Source organism: Oncorhynchus mykiss, chromosome 2 (genome assembly GCF_057628025.1).
Source record: "Oncorhynchus mykiss isolate SJ-2025 chromosome 2, ASM5762802v1, whole genome shotgun sequence".
In the NCBI taxonomy this organism is placed as follows: domain Eukaryota; kingdom Metazoa; phylum Chordata; class Actinopteri; order Salmoniformes; family Salmonidae; genus Oncorhynchus; species Oncorhynchus mykiss.
In genome coordinates, this window is record NC_143023.1 from 87,285,324 (window position 1) to 87,301,097 (window position 15,774).

Below are 15,774 nucleotides of genomic sequence, written 5' to 3' on the forward strand. Positions count from 1 at the left end.
GGCCCCCATGCACCCCGCTGCCCCTCAGGTCACTTACGATGAGGCCCCCATGCACCCCGCTGCCCCTCAGGTCACTTACGATGAGGCCCCCGTGCACCCCGTTGCCCCTCAGGTCACTTACGATGAGGCCCCCATGCACCCCGCTGCCCCTCAGGTCACTTACGATGAGGCCCCCGTGCACCCCGCTGCCCCTCAGGTCACTTACGATGAGGCCCCCGTGCACCCCGCTGCCCCTCAGGTTACTTACGATGAGGCCCCCGTGCACCCCGCTGCCCCTCAGGTTACTTACGATGAGGCCCCCGTGCACCCCGTTGCCCCTCAGGTTACTTATGATGAGGCCCCTGTGCACCCTGCTGCCCCTCAGGTTACTTACGATGAGGCCCCCGTGCACCCCGCTGCCCCTCAGGTTACTTACGATGAGGCCCTCGTGCACCCCGCTGCCCCTCAGTTTACTTACGATGAGGCCCCCGTGCACCCTGCTGCCCCTCAGGTCACTTATGATGAGGCCCCCGTGCACACCGCTGCCCCTCAGGTTACTTACGATGAGGCCCCCGTGCACCCCGCTGCCCCTCAGGTTACTTACGATGAGGCCTCCGTGCACACCGCTGCCCCTCAGGTTGGGTGCGTATTCCGCCAGGTCCACTGAGCGAAGCCACTCCATCACCCTGTGGTTCGACCACTGAACCACCTCCGAGGGAGAAGTCTTGTTCTAGCAGGAAATATGAAACATGTATGAGAAAACACAACTAAAGATGTAGGATCTTCATTTGACCTATATTGTCACAGCTACAGTTGAAAGTTTCGATACACTTAGGTTGGAGTCATTAAAACTCGTTTTTCAACCACTCCACAAATTTCTTGTTTCTTGTTAGTTTTGGCAAGGCGGTTAGGACATCTACTTTGTGCACACAAATAATTTTTCCAACAACTGTTTACAGACAGATTATTTCACTTATAACTCACTGTATCACAATTCCAGTGGGTCAGAAGTTTACATACACTAAGTTGACTGTGCCTTTAAACAGCTTGGAAAATTCCAGAAAATTATGTCATGGCTTTAGAAGCTTCTGATAGGCTAATTGACATCATTTGAGTCAACTGGAGGTGCACCTGTGGATGTATTTCAAGGCCTACCTTCAAACTCAGTGCCTCTTTGCTTGACGGAAAAATTGTAGGCCTCCACAAGTCTAGTTCATCCTTGGGAGCAATTTCCAAATGCCTGAAGGTACCACGTTCATCTCTACAAACAATAGTACGCAAGTATAAACAAACACCTTGGGACCACGCAGCCGTCATACCGCTCAGGAAGGAGACGCGTTCGGTCTCCTAGAGATGAATGTACTTTTGTGCGAGAAGTGCAAATCAATCCCAGAACAACAGCAAAGGACCTTTTGAAGATGCTGGAGGAAACAGGTACAAAAGTATCTATATCCACAGTCAAACGAGTCCTATATCGACATAACCTGAAAGGCCACTCAGCAAGTAAGGTTTGCAACTGCAAATGGGGACAAAGTTCATACTTTTTTGAGAAATGTCCTCTGGTCTAACGAAACAAAAATAAAACTATTTGGCAATAATGACCATCGTTATGTTTGAAAGAAAAAGGGGGCGGCTTGCAAGCCGAAAAACACCATTCCAAACGTTATGCACGGGGGTGGCAGCACCATGTTGTGGGGGTGTGCTTTGCTGCAGGAGGGACTGGTGCACTTCACAAAATAGATGGCATCATGAGGGAGGAAAATTATAGGGATATATCTCAAGACATCAGTCAGGAAGTTAAAGCTTGGTTGCAAATGGGTCTTCCAAATGAACAATAACCCCAAGCACACTTCCAAAATTGTAGAAAAATGGCTTAAGGACGACAAAGTCAAGATATTGGAGTGACCACCACAAAGACCTGACCTCAATCCTTTAGAAAATTTGTGGGCAGAACTGAAAAAGTGTGTGTGAGCAAGGTGGCTGACAAACCTGACTCAGGTACACCAGCTCTGTCAGGAGGAATGGGCCAAGAAATGTTTGACCCAAGTTAAACAATTTAAAGGCAATGCTACCAAATACTAATTGAGTGTATGTAATCTTCTGAATGTGATGAAATAAATAAAAGCTGAAATAAATCCTTCTCTCTACTATTATTCTAACATTTCACATTCTTAAAATAAAGTGGTAACTGACCTAAGACAGGGAATTTTTACTAGGATTAAATGTCAGGAATTGTGAAAAAGTTTAAATGTATTTGGCTAAGGTGTATGTAAACTTCCGACTTCAACTGTATATATTGTGTAAACAGAAAACCTCCTATAAACGTGCACACACACGTCTCACCTCATCTCCAGGTCTTCTCTTCAGGCAGTTGGGGTTGAACTTGTTGACGTGGAGGACGTGGATAGCACACTTCACACTGAGATGATGGAGCTGACTGGTCACTTTCAGGAACAAGAGGTCATTCTGAGGGAAACATCAAATAGAAGTCTTTCACGTTTGCTTAATTTGTATTTATTTATTTAAGCTGTATTTAAAAAGAGACACTGAGACAAAAACTAGTAAAACTACAATGAAAACCAATGAATGTATTTACCACTGTCAAGTACTGAATCATTCTGCCGTCCACTCTTCCCTCGTGAAACTGACCCTTGTATTGAGGTAAACCAATGTCATCAAGCCAACCTTTGACGACAAACAACATGACAACCAATTTTGCCAGATTGATTATACAGAATACAGCACCAAGTTTGCTGAATGTTGAGTCAATATGTTGATGACCTCTACCGTGTCCTGATACATACGTGTGACCCAGATGTGGTCCAGTTCAGAGGATTTCTCAGTCGTTTTGGTGCTGAAGGACTTGAGGGCCAACTGCAACTTCTTCCTGTGCAGTGGATTCTTAATACCCATTTCCTGATACCAAGATTAAGATTAAAATTAATCCAGGTTATGAGCACAATCCCTTTCTACAATATGAGTGCTGGAAATGACTGGTTTGGAAATGACTAGATTTGGAATCACTTTGCACACTATTTTACAATTGTGATTAAGATACAAACAAAATAGTTTGTCCTGCGTACATTGGTATGACATTTGGTGCGGGAACCTGTAAAATACAAACAATGAGTGAAGCTACATGTGAAATATAGCTCCAAACTTGCTAAAACCAACAAAGACAAAAGTCCAGCAACATGACGTCGTGAAAGGAGGAACGAAATGGCTTCTTGAAAACTAGACAGATAGAACTAGATGGTGATAAGAATGATGCATCTAAACAATGACGTTCCCTGAAGGATCTCCTTTGTGTCCAAACAACGATGTGCCCTGAAGGATCTCCTTTGCATCCAAACAACGACGTTCCCTGAAGGCTCTCCTTTGCATCTAAACAACAACGTTCCCTGAAGGATCTCCTTTGTGTCCAAACAATGATGTTCCCTGGAGGATCTCCTTTACATCCAAACAACTACGTTCCTTGAAGGATCTAATTTGCGTCCAAACAACGGCATTCCCTGAAGGATCTCCTTTGCGTTCAAACAACGATGTTCCATGAAGGATCCCCTTCGCGTCCAAACCTTGATGTTCCCTGAAGGATCTCATTTGCATCCAAACAACTACGTTCCCTGAAGGATCCCCTTCGCGTCCAAACAGTGATGTTCCCTGGAGGATCTCATTTGCATCCAAACAACGACGTTCCCTGAAGGGCCTCATTTGTATCCAAACAACTACGTTCCCTGAAGGATCTCCTTTGCATCCAAACAACGATGTTCCCCGAATGATCTCATTTGCGTCCAAACAACGATGTTCCCTGAATGATCTCATTTGAATCCAAACAACAACATTCCCTAAAGGACGTCCTTTGCATCCAAACAACTATGTTCCCTGAAGGATCTCCTTTGCATCCAAACAACGATGTTCCCCAAATGATCTCATTTGCGTCCAAACAACAACATTCCCTAAAGGATGTCCTTTGCATCTAAACAACGACGTTCCATGAAGGATCCCCTTTGCGTCCAGACAATGATGTTCCCTGAAGGATCTCCTTTGCTTACTTGACAAATAACTTTCCAACAATGTTCTGTAAACCAAAATATGTAAGCTGGGTAATTTTTATGACAATACCTTCTCTAAGTCCTGTGGTGAGGCGGAGAGGAGGGTCTGCCCACTATTGGCCCAATGTTGGGCCAGAATCACATACTGGTCCAGCCCACTCTCCTCTAGCCAGCAACAGACCTGCTCCGGAGTCCACTTGGAGAAGGGTGTCTTCAAATCCCTGCAGGAGAGGAGAGACAATTGGATCATCAAGACTGGAATATTTTTACTAATTGTAAGTCACTCTGGAAAAGAGAGTCTGCCAAATGACTAAATGTAAATGCTTTGGCTTTTTTGTATATTCTCTGTCACATGCACGTTTAAAAGGATACACTGTATACATGTATTTTGTCTGTCCCATACCACACAGAGGTCAATGTCTCTCCAGTCCGGGCCAGACGAGGGCTGGCGGTGGCTCTCAGTCCCCCCCTCTTAAACTCTCCAGGCTCAAGGTCCTCTCTTTGCAGGGTGCCAGACTGGGTCCTCCGAATCCTAGGGTAGAGGAGATAGAATACATCATTAGTCATTCACTAGGAATTACACAGTACCTTTGCAAGGCCACCTCCTCTACCCAGGAAGACTTGTATCAGATATTTGCCATTTTCTTCATTTTATTTTTTTATTTCACCTTTATTTAACCAGGTAGGCTAGTTGAGAACAAGTTCTCATTTACAACTGCGACCTGGCCAAGATAAAGCATAGCAATTCGACACATACAACAACACAGAGTTACACATGGAATAAACAAAACATACAGTCAATAATATAGTAGAACAAAAGAAAACAAAAAGTCTATATACAGTGAGTGCAAATTAGGTAAAATAAGGGAGTTAAGGCAAAAAAAATAGGCCATGGTGGCGAAGTAATTACAATATAGCAATTAAACACTGGAATGGTAGATGTGCAGAAGATGAATGCGCAAGTAGAGATACTGGGGTGCAAAGGAGCAAGATAAATAAATAAATACTGTATGGGGATGAGGTAGGTAGATAGATGGGCTATGTACAGGTGCAGTGATCTGTGAGCTGCTCTGACAGTTGGTGCTTAAAGCTAGTGAGGGAGATATGAGTCTCCAGCTTCAGAGATTTTTGCAGTTCGTTCCAGTCATTGGCAGCAGAGAACTGGAAGGAAAGACGACCAAAGGAGGAATTGGCTTTGGGGGTGACCAGTGAGATATACCTGCTGGAGCGCGTGCTACGAGTGGGTGCTGCTATGGTGACCAGTGAGCTGAGACAAGGTGGGGCTTTACCTAGCAGAGACTTGTAGATAACCTGTAGCCAGTGGGTTTGGCGACGCGTATGAAGCGAGGGCCAACCAACGAGAGCGTACAGGTCGCAATGGTGGGTAGTGTATGGGGCTTTGGTGACAAAACGGATGGCACTGTGATAGACTGCATCCAGTTTGATGAGTAGAGTGTTGGAGGCTATTTTATAGATGACATCACCGAAGTCGATGATCGGTAGGATGGTCAGTTTTACGAGGGTATGTTAGGCAGCATGAGTGAATGATGCTTTGCTGCGAAATAGGAAGCCATTTCTAGTTTTAATTTTGGATTGGAGATTAATGTGAGTCTGGAAGGAGAGTTTACAGTCTAACCAGACACCTAGGTATTTGTAGTTGTCCACGTATTCTAAGTCAGAGCCATTCAGAGTAGTGATGCTGGACAGGCGAGCAGGTGCGGGCAGTGATCGGTTGAAAAGCATGCATTTAGTTTCCCCTGCGTTTAAGAGCAGTTGGAGGCCACGGAAGGAGAGTTTTATGGCATTGAAGCTCTACTGGAGGTTAGTTAACACAATGTCCAAAGAGGGGCCAGAAGTATACAGAATGGTGTCGTCTGCATAGAGGTGTACCAGAGAATCACCAGCAGCAAGAGCAACGTCATTGATGTATACAGAGAAGAGAGTCGGCCTGAGGATTGAACCCTGTGGGACCCCCAGAGGTCCGGACAACAGGCCCTCTGATTTGACATACTGGACTCTATCAGAGAAGTAGTTGGTAAACCAGGCGAGACAATCATTTGAGAAACCAAGGCTGTCTGCCAATAAGAATGTGGTGATTGACAGGGTCGAAAGCATTGACCAGGTCGATGAATACGGCTGCACAGTAATGTCTCTTATCGATGGCGGTTATGATGTCGTTTAGGACCTTGAGGGTGGCTGAGGTGCACCCATGACCAGCTCTGAAACCAGATTGCATAGTGGAGAAGGTACGGTGGGATTCGAAATGGTCGGTAATCTGTTTGTTAACTTGGCTTTCGAAGACCTTCGAAAGACAGGGTAGGATAGATATACGTCTGTAGCAGTTTGGGTCTAGAGTGTCTCCCCCTTTGAAGAGGGGGATGACCGCGGCAGCTTTCCAATCTTTGGAAATCTCAGACGATACGAAAGAGAGGTTGAACAGGCTAGTAATAGGAGTTGCACCAATTTCTGCAGATCATTTTTAGTAAGAGAGGGTCCAGATTGTCTAGCCCGGGTGATTTGTAGGGGTCCAGATTTGGAAAGCATGGCCAGCCGTAGAGAAATGCTTATTGAAATTCTCAATTATAATGGATTTATCGGTGGTGACAGTGTTTCCTAGCCTCAGAGCAGTGGGCAGCTGGGACAAGGTGCTCTTATTCTCCATGGACTTTACAGTGTCCCAGAACTATATCTATTCCTAGTTCTAAATTTTTTGAATGGGGCATGCTTATTTAAGATGGTGAGGAAGGCACCAGGCATCATCTACTGACGGGATAAGGTCAATGTCATTCCAGGTTAACCCGGCCAGGTCAATTAGAAAGGCCTGCTCACAGAAGTGTTTTAAGGAGCGTTTGACAGTGATGAGTGGACCGTTTGACCGCTGTCCCATTGCGAATGCAGGCAATGATCGCTGAGATCTTGATTGAAAACAGCAGAGGTGTATTTGGAGGGTGAGTTAGTTAGGATGACATCTATGAGGGTGCCCGTGTTTACGGATTTGGAGTTGTACCATTAGTATCTGAATTAATATCTCTAAATAGATATTCAGCAGTGTGCCCTTTCTGTGTATGTGTGTGTGTCTTCTGTACAGGTACTCACTTCCCCCAGAGTTTCTTGATGCCCAGGTGGTTCTTCTTGTTCTCTGGGGAGACAGGAGACTGCTTTCCTGAGTCCACTCCAGACGACAGGGGGGACAGGTCCGACTGCGTGGACTCATCCAGTCTCTCCGACTTTCCTATGAGAGAAGGAGATTATGTTAAATAAGTACTGTACTACTATTTCAAATTGTTTCAATCATTTCCCTACTGTTCTCTTCATGAAAGTAAGTCATGCAAAGGTTAAGGGACACTGTATTTATTTCATTCTTTAGGGCCTACATTTAAGGTCTATGCAGGACCCACACATTTCAATTAGACCATGCCAAAGGTTAGCCCAGTGTGAAGTGAAACAGGAAAGCATTAACATTGTTTGTGCGCTCCAACATTTTCAGTATTTATAAAGCCATTTTTACATCCGCAGATGTCACAAAGTGTTTATACAGAGTGCTTAATGCAATTTAAACGCTGTCTTAGTGGATGCCAATTCAAATCTGTGAAGACAAATTCCTCTTTTGCATATTCAATGAAACTATTTCACACAGGGAAATTAAATTACAGCCTGAGGTGAATGGATTATCATGTTGCATCTATAGTTGTTTACAGTGGATGGTTATGCCAGTTCAGACAAGGTCTATCCCTGTGCAAGCAACCCTCGCCGCACATGACATCGCCTAAGTAGCCCTGCTTTTGAGGGTAGTCAGCTTTGGGAGGGGTGCACTGCAACACCATTCATTTATGTGAGAAAAAAAAGGGTCAGGCATAATCCGAGACGCCTCTCTCTGACTCACTGAGGGTCTTACACCCTCCAGCACAGGCTGGAGTTTAGTCACAACTTTAATCCATAGTGAAAACAGGGGCTTGGTGCTTTGACATGCATGGGGCTTCTGCCAGAGTAGTAGCATGGTACCTAAAGCTGGAGCGCTGGCACTCCTGCAGCGGTCTTCAGCCATAACACAAACAGAAAGCCACGCAAAGCAAAAAAAGAGGACAGGAGAAACAGAACAGCAGCAAACCAAGTGAACGATTAGTTCAGAGTGAGAGAGAATGCAGAGAATAGCTGCCCCAATACAAACCAACCACAGTATGAGAGAATAGTGAAACAGTGCCATTGTTGTAACAAGCCATATAAGTGTATTTAAGCAATAAGGCCTGAGGGGGTGTGCTATATGGCCAATATACTACAGCTAAGGGCTGTTCTTATGCACAACGCTACGCGGAGTGCCTGGACACAGCCCTTAGCCGTGGTATAATGGCCATATATCACAAACCCCCAAGGTGCCTTATTGCTATATAAACTGGTTACCTAAGTAACTAGAGCAGTCAAAATAAATGTTTTTTTATTGTCAGCCAATCAGCATTGAGGGCTTGAACCAACCCGTTTATAATTATTTATAGTATAGACCCTAGGAAGATTTTGTTATTTGTTGTTTGAAACATTCTAGTAGGCTGTTTGATAAAAACCACAAGTAGCAGTGTTTTAAGATGTAACTTACTTAGGTTCAACTCACTGTCCTCGCTATCGTCAGGGGACAGCTGGACTGGTGCGGCATACTGCTCTTGATCCCCATTCATGTCAGGTCGAGATAGCTTCCCTGGTAGGGTCTGATATTTGTTCATTTCCATGTGCCGATTCTGTAAGTGGGGGGGAACCATGGATACAGGCAAGTCACGAGTCTATTCAAAATGAAATTAAATAGCATCTGTTGACATTTGATTTCAGTTGAACTGCTACTACTGTACATTACAGAACACAAGAATCAGATTGATATTTTTCCCTTTCATGACAATATCACTGTAAATTCAATTGGATTGCCATTGGAGTCACAAGTGTTCAAGAAACAACAGACAAAAGGCTAGTTTCATAAGCCTTAGAGGCATTGAGAGTATGATCGCTACTACATTTGACAGTTTCAGGTCAACCCTTGGCTCTGTTCAGGTCAGCCAGGATAAAGTCAGCTTGTGAGAGGTTAAGGGTTAGCAGCTCTGGTGAGATCATTCAGTGGAAAATACCTCTGAAACCGCTTCAACTGGTTGACCCACTACATGCTACAGGAGGGGGACCGTGCATGAAGAGAAGACACACACTGTTAGTAGACTGATGTATTGACAGTATCAACTAAACAACAAAAGTGTGAGAATGCACTATGTGTTTATCACTTTTTGTTAGGTTAACAGCCATCAGAAGCGTATTGGTTATGTATTGCTGTTAGAGCACGCATAACGTTTCTAATGTGTTTGGTCAAATACAAATGAAGCACATGCTGCATGTCTAACATGGATATATTAGTCTTAAAGTTCAATCAAAACACAGCAAAATCATGAAACCTTTGGTAACGATCTGCTTTGTAACTCCTCCAGGCTGCTTGAAAGCATCTGTGGTTGGGACCTATTGAGAAAAACAACAACATTGAAACCCAACTTGCACTACAAGAGTAAAGTATTTTAACTTGAGTTACGGGTTCAGTACAGTAGAATTAAGAGTTGGAAACTCTTAGTTGGTGCTCTTCGTGGTCTGTGGCACTACCTCCCAGAAGGGATTGTGGGTAATGTGATGTGACAGGCTGGGCTCTACAGGAGAAGGGGTCTGAGAGGGCTGTTTGTGCCAGGCGGGGACATCACAGTGACAGGGTCACTCACAGCCACTTTAGCGGGCCCCTAATTAAAAGACAACCAAAACAAAGAGCAGCCTGGCTGTCACACCCATGCAGCCTCAGTTCTACTTGCCATTGTCCGTTGTGGAAGCAGCCAGCATCGCTCGGGGAGACCATCACCATGGACGTCTCCAGGGAGGTCTGGATACTGTGGCAGAGGGACAGGTCCAGTAGACCACAGTAAACTTGAGGGAGCACAGCTGGAGCAAAAAGGTATGTGTGTGTGTGTGTGTGTGTGTGTGTGTGTGTGTGTGTGTGTGTGCTTGCAAGTGTGTGGGTGTCCAGGGTTACATATGCCCTTCATGCACGTTTGGTCACCCTCTCCTAAGTGCATGTCATTTTAACAACAGCAACAACAATACAAAGCTGTTGGTGAATTCTTCCTCCATGTGTGTTGAGTCAGTGTTTTTTGTTTGTTTGCTTACCTAGAGTTCAGCTCTTTCTGGAAGGATGAGGAAGACCTTAACAGAGGAGAGGAGCACCTGGAAGACATCTGAGTAGGGAGAGATCACACAGAGGACACACTTTAGACCAAGAGGTACTGGGTATGCACACTGAACAGTCTGCTAATACACTGCCATGGTATGTGAGCGCAGAGGCATGGGGGTGTACTACTACTCAGTGCTTTAGGTCTATTCTATTAAAAAACGTAAGAGTAGGCAGGCACAAGCACTGAGTACTTGAGAAATGCAGGTTGTAGTAGTACTGTGTTTAGTGGTTCCCAGAGGAGGAACACGTAGAGGTCTCTTACCTCTGAACGGATGATGTCTGAATGAGCTTTATGTGTGAGAGCTCTCATCTTCAGACTCCCGCTCAGTTCCTCCTCACTGCTCCCCACAAGGAGCTTCTCACTGGTCACTAAACACATGCAAAACACACACACACACACACACACACACACACACACACACACACACACACACACACACACACACACACACACACAAAGGGGTAATGCAGTGCTATGACCCCTAAGCATTATCATTCAATACATACCATCTTCAACATTCTTTGAATTATTTACAAAACTTGTTTGAAAAATACTTGAATGTTTATTACCTCTGAGAGTGTGTGTGTATAAGCAGTGAGTGTGCCCAGTATAAAAGCAGTGAGTGTGTATATGCAGTGAGTGTGTATTACCTTGTGCGAGGGCCATCACCTCCTTCATCTTCCTGTACTGTCTCAGGAGAACAGTGAGCTCCTCTATGTGACGGTCCTGACACAAATAGAGAGGACTTTAATAACATGCCTTCACTTTGTACAACGTCAACAAATTACAATATGTTCATTCAATGGTGGGTCTCATCCTGAATGCTGATTGGTTAAAACCGGTGTCTATTCCACAAGTTACCACCGGCTAAATTCATGACGTTAAAATTCCTATTTACTCTGTTCCATCTGACTGCGCAATCCAGTGATTGTGTTAGCTGTGTTGTTGGCTAGTTCCTCTGAACAACAGTGACCTGACGAGAGAGCACATTTTTATGCCACACAAAATCGCACCTCATTAGCTCATTGTTATGAATGTATCCAAATAAATGTCACTAGAAAACAGCTTATGCAAATGCAGCTACTGTTGTTATTCTTTTTGATGTTTGACGTGACTGTAAGTTAGCTGTAGTTGGTTAGCTAGCAAGGGATAAGAACATTGCCAGGCAGTGTGGCACTGGAACATTTAGAACGAACAACTGGGTCGAGTCCATAGATATAGAATAAAAAGACTGAACGACTGGGTCGTGTCTCTGGCAACTGAACCAATAGAACGAACGATCAGTCGGCTTGGGTAGAAACCCTAGATTTGTGTTGGAACTATATCTTGTGGAAGGATGAAATAGTATGAATAAATTATTCAACATAACAGTTTTAATGAAAATATGTCAATCATTATTTGAATATGTTGGTAACCTGTTTAAAAGTGATAATGCCCTGGAAGCCGGTGTTTGGAGGATATATTGGCACGGTTTGCTCACCCTCAACGAACATATCCTCCAAACACCGGCTTATCGGGCATTATCAGCTAAATAACACAATATACACACTATTCAACTGAGTTTTTAAAACATACTTTCTCATCATTTGCCGCTAACAACGACTCCATCCCCATTTTCAACCTTTGGAATTCTTGGTCTGAAAAATGAAAAAAAATATATATTTTTGTGAATCACGAGAGTAATAATCTAAAAAGAAGAGCTGGTGTAAGGGCTTTAAGGAAAAAAATGCCAGGGCCGATTTCTGGTCCCGGTCCACCCCTGAATCAAGTTGTAGTCATGAGCTCATGAGGCATTTATAAGTTATATTTTTCAATGGGTATGTCATTAAATTAAATGAAAATTGGCCAGCTTTATCCTAAATCTTGCAGATTGTACCTTTAAATTCTGAAAGAGAACAGGGCTCATATGTTTGGCCTAGTGACCTTAGCTTCATAGGTAACAAAACGAGAGCTAAATGAACAGCCCTATGGGAAAGAGGAGTGACTGTTCTCATGAGTGTGAGTATGAGGAGTATGTGTCAGAGCTTCCCTCCCCTCCTCCCCTTCTCTCCTTTGTAGCTGCCAGGGCTGATGGAATGGGTGTGACAGACATGACAGCATGCCAGCGTGGATTAGACAGCAGAACAGAGAGGCAGTGACGGCAGAGCAGAATTGCACCAGGACCACAATTACACAAGCTTAGTCAGACTAGAGCCTTACATTGGTCTGTCAGCAGTCTCCTAAAGACCTCCACTACAGCAGGGGGCAGCATAGAGTAAATAAACAACAGTGGAGGGGGCAGAGAGAAGGCATTTGTTAGGTATTATTTGAATGAGGCACCATACCTGAAATGAAACATGCAGTTGACTAGCTTAATGTCAAATTCGATCTCGAAACAACCATAACTTGGGTTCAATTGGTATCATTAGTTTGTATTATCAAATGTCAATGTTCAAAGTTTCCCCCTGCTCTGACAGTAGAATAAGCATTAGTGGATGATATTTAGTTTGAGGTGAACCCACTGCATTAATGACCCTATGCATTCAAGTGTCAGTCCCCTGGTGTTTGTTACTGATGATGTATGATGTGTGTTTGACAGGTACGGTTACCTCTCTCTGGATTCTCATTGGTCATTGGGCCTCTGGAGACCAGCTGGCTCTGAAGGCCCTCGATCTCAGAGTCTTTGGAAGCCAGTATCTGCTGTAAGTCTGCTATCTCCACCTGTAGAGAGAGGGTCACGGTCAATGGAGTGATCCAAGTCAATACTGCATGTCTACAACCACAGCCACCCGAGCCACGGCTTTGTTCACCACGTTTCCATCTAGAAGATGGAGACTTGACAGGTGCATCAAATCTGGGATCGAGACACTGATAAAAAGCTTCTATCTCTAGGCCATCAGACTGTTAAACAGTCAACACTGCTCTGAACTTTAGTCAGTGTTACTAGCCAGCTACCACTAGGTACTCTACCCTACGCTTTAGAAACTTCTGCCCTGTGTACACAGAGTCATAGAACACTGGTCACTTTAATAAAAGGTTCAATATTATTTGACCCACTTTATATGTATATACTGTATTCTAGTCATGGCTCATCCTATATAACTACTGCTGTACACACCTTTTCTATTCATATACTGTCCATACCGTCTATACACACCACTATGTGTATAGATGTTGCTAGTTCTGATATTCTTGAATTGTTTTTATTTTATTTTTATTACGTGTGTTTTGTTTATTATTGCTAGGTATTACTGCACTGTTGGAGCTAGAAACATAAGCATTTTGCTACACCTGCGATAACAACTGCACATCTGTGTACGCAACCAATAAACTTTGATTTGATAATGACATTACAGGCTCTATTCAGTCTGTAAAGCTGAAGCATTACAGTTTACGTGATAGAAATGTAAAGGTAACTTCTGATTGAGTCTCCACTAAAGCGGGAACATTGCCTTTAAATGTAAATTAAGCTGTACAGCTGAACTTCTGCGACGCGGATTGAATAGAGCCCGTAGTCTCCTACAGATATACAGTGGGGCCTGAAATTATTGACACCCCTGATAAAGATGAGCAATAATGACTGTATAAAATAAATCATTCAAATACTGAGTTATATTGTAGGCACATTTTTTGGGGGAAATTACACTGAGTGTACTAACATTACAGTGTACAAACATGTACAAACATCTGCTCTTTCCATGACAAACTCATCAAAAAAATCACACCTGCGGGACAGGTACAGGATGGCAACAACAATTGCCAGAGTTACACCAGGAACGCACAATCCCTCCATCAGTGCTCAGACTGCCAGCAATAGGCCGAAAGAGGCTGGACTGAGGGCTTGTAGGCCTGTTGTAAGGCAGGTCCTCACCAGACATCACAGGCAACAACATCGCCTATGGGCACAAACCCAGTCGCTGGACTCGACAGGACTGGCAAAAAGTGCTCTTCACTGACAAGTCGCAATTTTGTCTCACTAGGTGTGATGGTCGGATTCGCGTTTATCATCATGGTCTGGGGCGGTGTGTCACAGCATCATCGGACTGAGCTTGTTGTCATTGCAGGCAATCCCAACGCTGTGAGTTACAGGGAAGACATCCTCCTCCCTCATGTGGTACCCTTCCTGCAGGCTCATCCTGCCATGACCCTCCAGCATGACAATGCCACCAGCCATACTGCCCGTTCTGCGTGTGATTTCCTGCAAGACAGGAATGTCAGTGTTCTGCCATGGCCAGCAAAGAGCCCGGATCTCAATCCCATTGTGCACATCTGGGACCTGTTGGATCGGAGGGTGAGGGCTAGGGCCTTTCCCCCAGGTATTGTCCGGGAACTTGCAGGTGCCTTGGTGGAAGAGTGGGGTAACATCTCACAGCAAGCGCCAGCTGTGCCATCAGAGTCCCTGGGTTCGCGCCCAGGCTCTGTCGTAACCGGCCGTGACCGGGAGGTCCATGGGGCGACGCACAATTGGCCTAGCGTCGCCTGGGTTAGGGAGGGCTTGGTCGGTAGGGGTGTCTCATCGCGCACCAGCGACTCCTGTGGCGGACTGGGCGCAGTGTGCGCTAACCAAGGTGGCCAGGTGCATGGTGTTTCCTCCGGCGCATTGGTGCGGCTGGCTTCCGGGTTGGATGCGTGCTGTGTTAAGAAGCAGTTTTGAACTTGTTCGAACCCCCCAAAAAGAACAGATTTATATTGTTCCTTTCTAAACCTCTGAAATACATATATATATTTTTTTACATTAGCTCAACATTAAATTACTTCACCAATCAGTGCGGATGGAGCAGCTTGCTATGTCGTGGGCAAGCTATAGTTGTTTTAGCATAGGCAGCCCAGCTAGCACAGTGGATCTGGGCCGATTACGGATGACAGTCACACTCGGCCATAGAGTCACATATGGCCCGAGTCTGGGCCGCCTTCTGCAGTATTAATAATGGCTAGAATGCGGGGATTAAGTTCGGTCCGATTCCGGTGTGAGTTATCTGGCCCTAATGTATTACTTGGGGCTCGGGCCGATTGGGGCTACTCTCTGGCAGATGATTACACAGGCTGCTTTATATAATTAACCTTTCATTATTTATTTATTTTTTACATATTTTCCTCATTGTTTCTGTGATAGAAAATACAATTAACATTTAAGTTAAATTCTTTAAGAGTCCTGTGTAGTATTTTAGTATTTTGATACTGTGCAAGGCAATAAAAACTTTGTGGATGGAAACTTGCAAGTGGTGCAGTGGTTTAAGACACTGCATCGCAGTGCAAACTGAGTTTCTACAGATGCTGGTTTGAGACCCATGCCGGCCACTACCGGGAGACCCATGAGGCGACGCACAATTAGCCCAGTGTTGTCTGAGTTTTGGGAGGGTTTGACCAGCCGGGATGTCCTTGTCCTATCGCGCTGTAGCGACCCCTGTGGCGGGCTAGGTGCATGCACGCTGACACGGTCACCAGGTGTATGGTGTTTCCTCTGACACAAGATGTTTTTTTTTTTTGTGAATTTCTATGTATAAAATGTATAATAGTCATGTTTAAAA

At 44.6% G+C, this 15,774-nt stretch overlaps 1 protein-coding gene across 19 annotated transcripts in view; it reads right to left on the minus strand.

The window, feature by feature from the left end:
• Window positions 1-15,774, minus strand: part of LOC110498877 (liprin-beta-2) — a 118,297-nt gene that overhangs the window by 6,623 nt on the left and 95,900 nt on the right. For 6 of the 19 annotated variants that reach the window (XM_090211515.1, XM_090211498.1, XM_090211548.1 and 3 more), the window contains 15 exons: window positions 12,856-12,967; window positions 11,843-11,904; window positions 10,918-10,993; window positions 10,529-10,635; window positions 10,203-10,270; window positions 9,851-9,925; window positions 9,452-9,512; window positions 8,620-8,758; window positions 7,128-7,263; window positions 4,435-4,563; window positions 4,102-4,252; window positions 2,784-2,895; window positions 2,576-2,664; window positions 2,323-2,445; window positions 584-709 (listed from right to left, as the gene is read on the minus strand). In XM_090211515.1, coding sequence (XP_090067641.1) covers window positions 584-709; window positions 2,323-2,445; window positions 2,576-2,664; window positions 2,784-2,895; window positions 4,102-4,252; window positions 4,435-4,563; window positions 7,128-7,263; window positions 8,620-8,758; window positions 9,452-9,512; window positions 9,851-9,925; window positions 10,203-10,270; window positions 10,529-10,635; window positions 10,918-10,993; window positions 11,843-11,904; window positions 12,856-12,967 — 1,566 coding nt within the window. Of the gene's footprint in view, window positions 1-583; window positions 710-2,322; window positions 2,446-2,575; window positions 2,665-2,783; window positions 2,896-4,101; window positions 4,253-4,434; window positions 4,564-7,127; window positions 7,264-8,619; window positions 8,759-9,136; window positions 9,173-9,451; window positions 9,513-9,850; window positions 9,926-10,202; window positions 10,271-10,528; window positions 10,636-10,917; window positions 10,994-11,842; window positions 11,905-12,466; window positions 12,500-12,855; window positions 12,968-15,774 lie in introns of all 19 variants that reach the window. The other 13 variants (XM_090211509.1, XM_090211490.1, XM_090211542.1 and 10 more) reach the window with 6 other exon arrangements.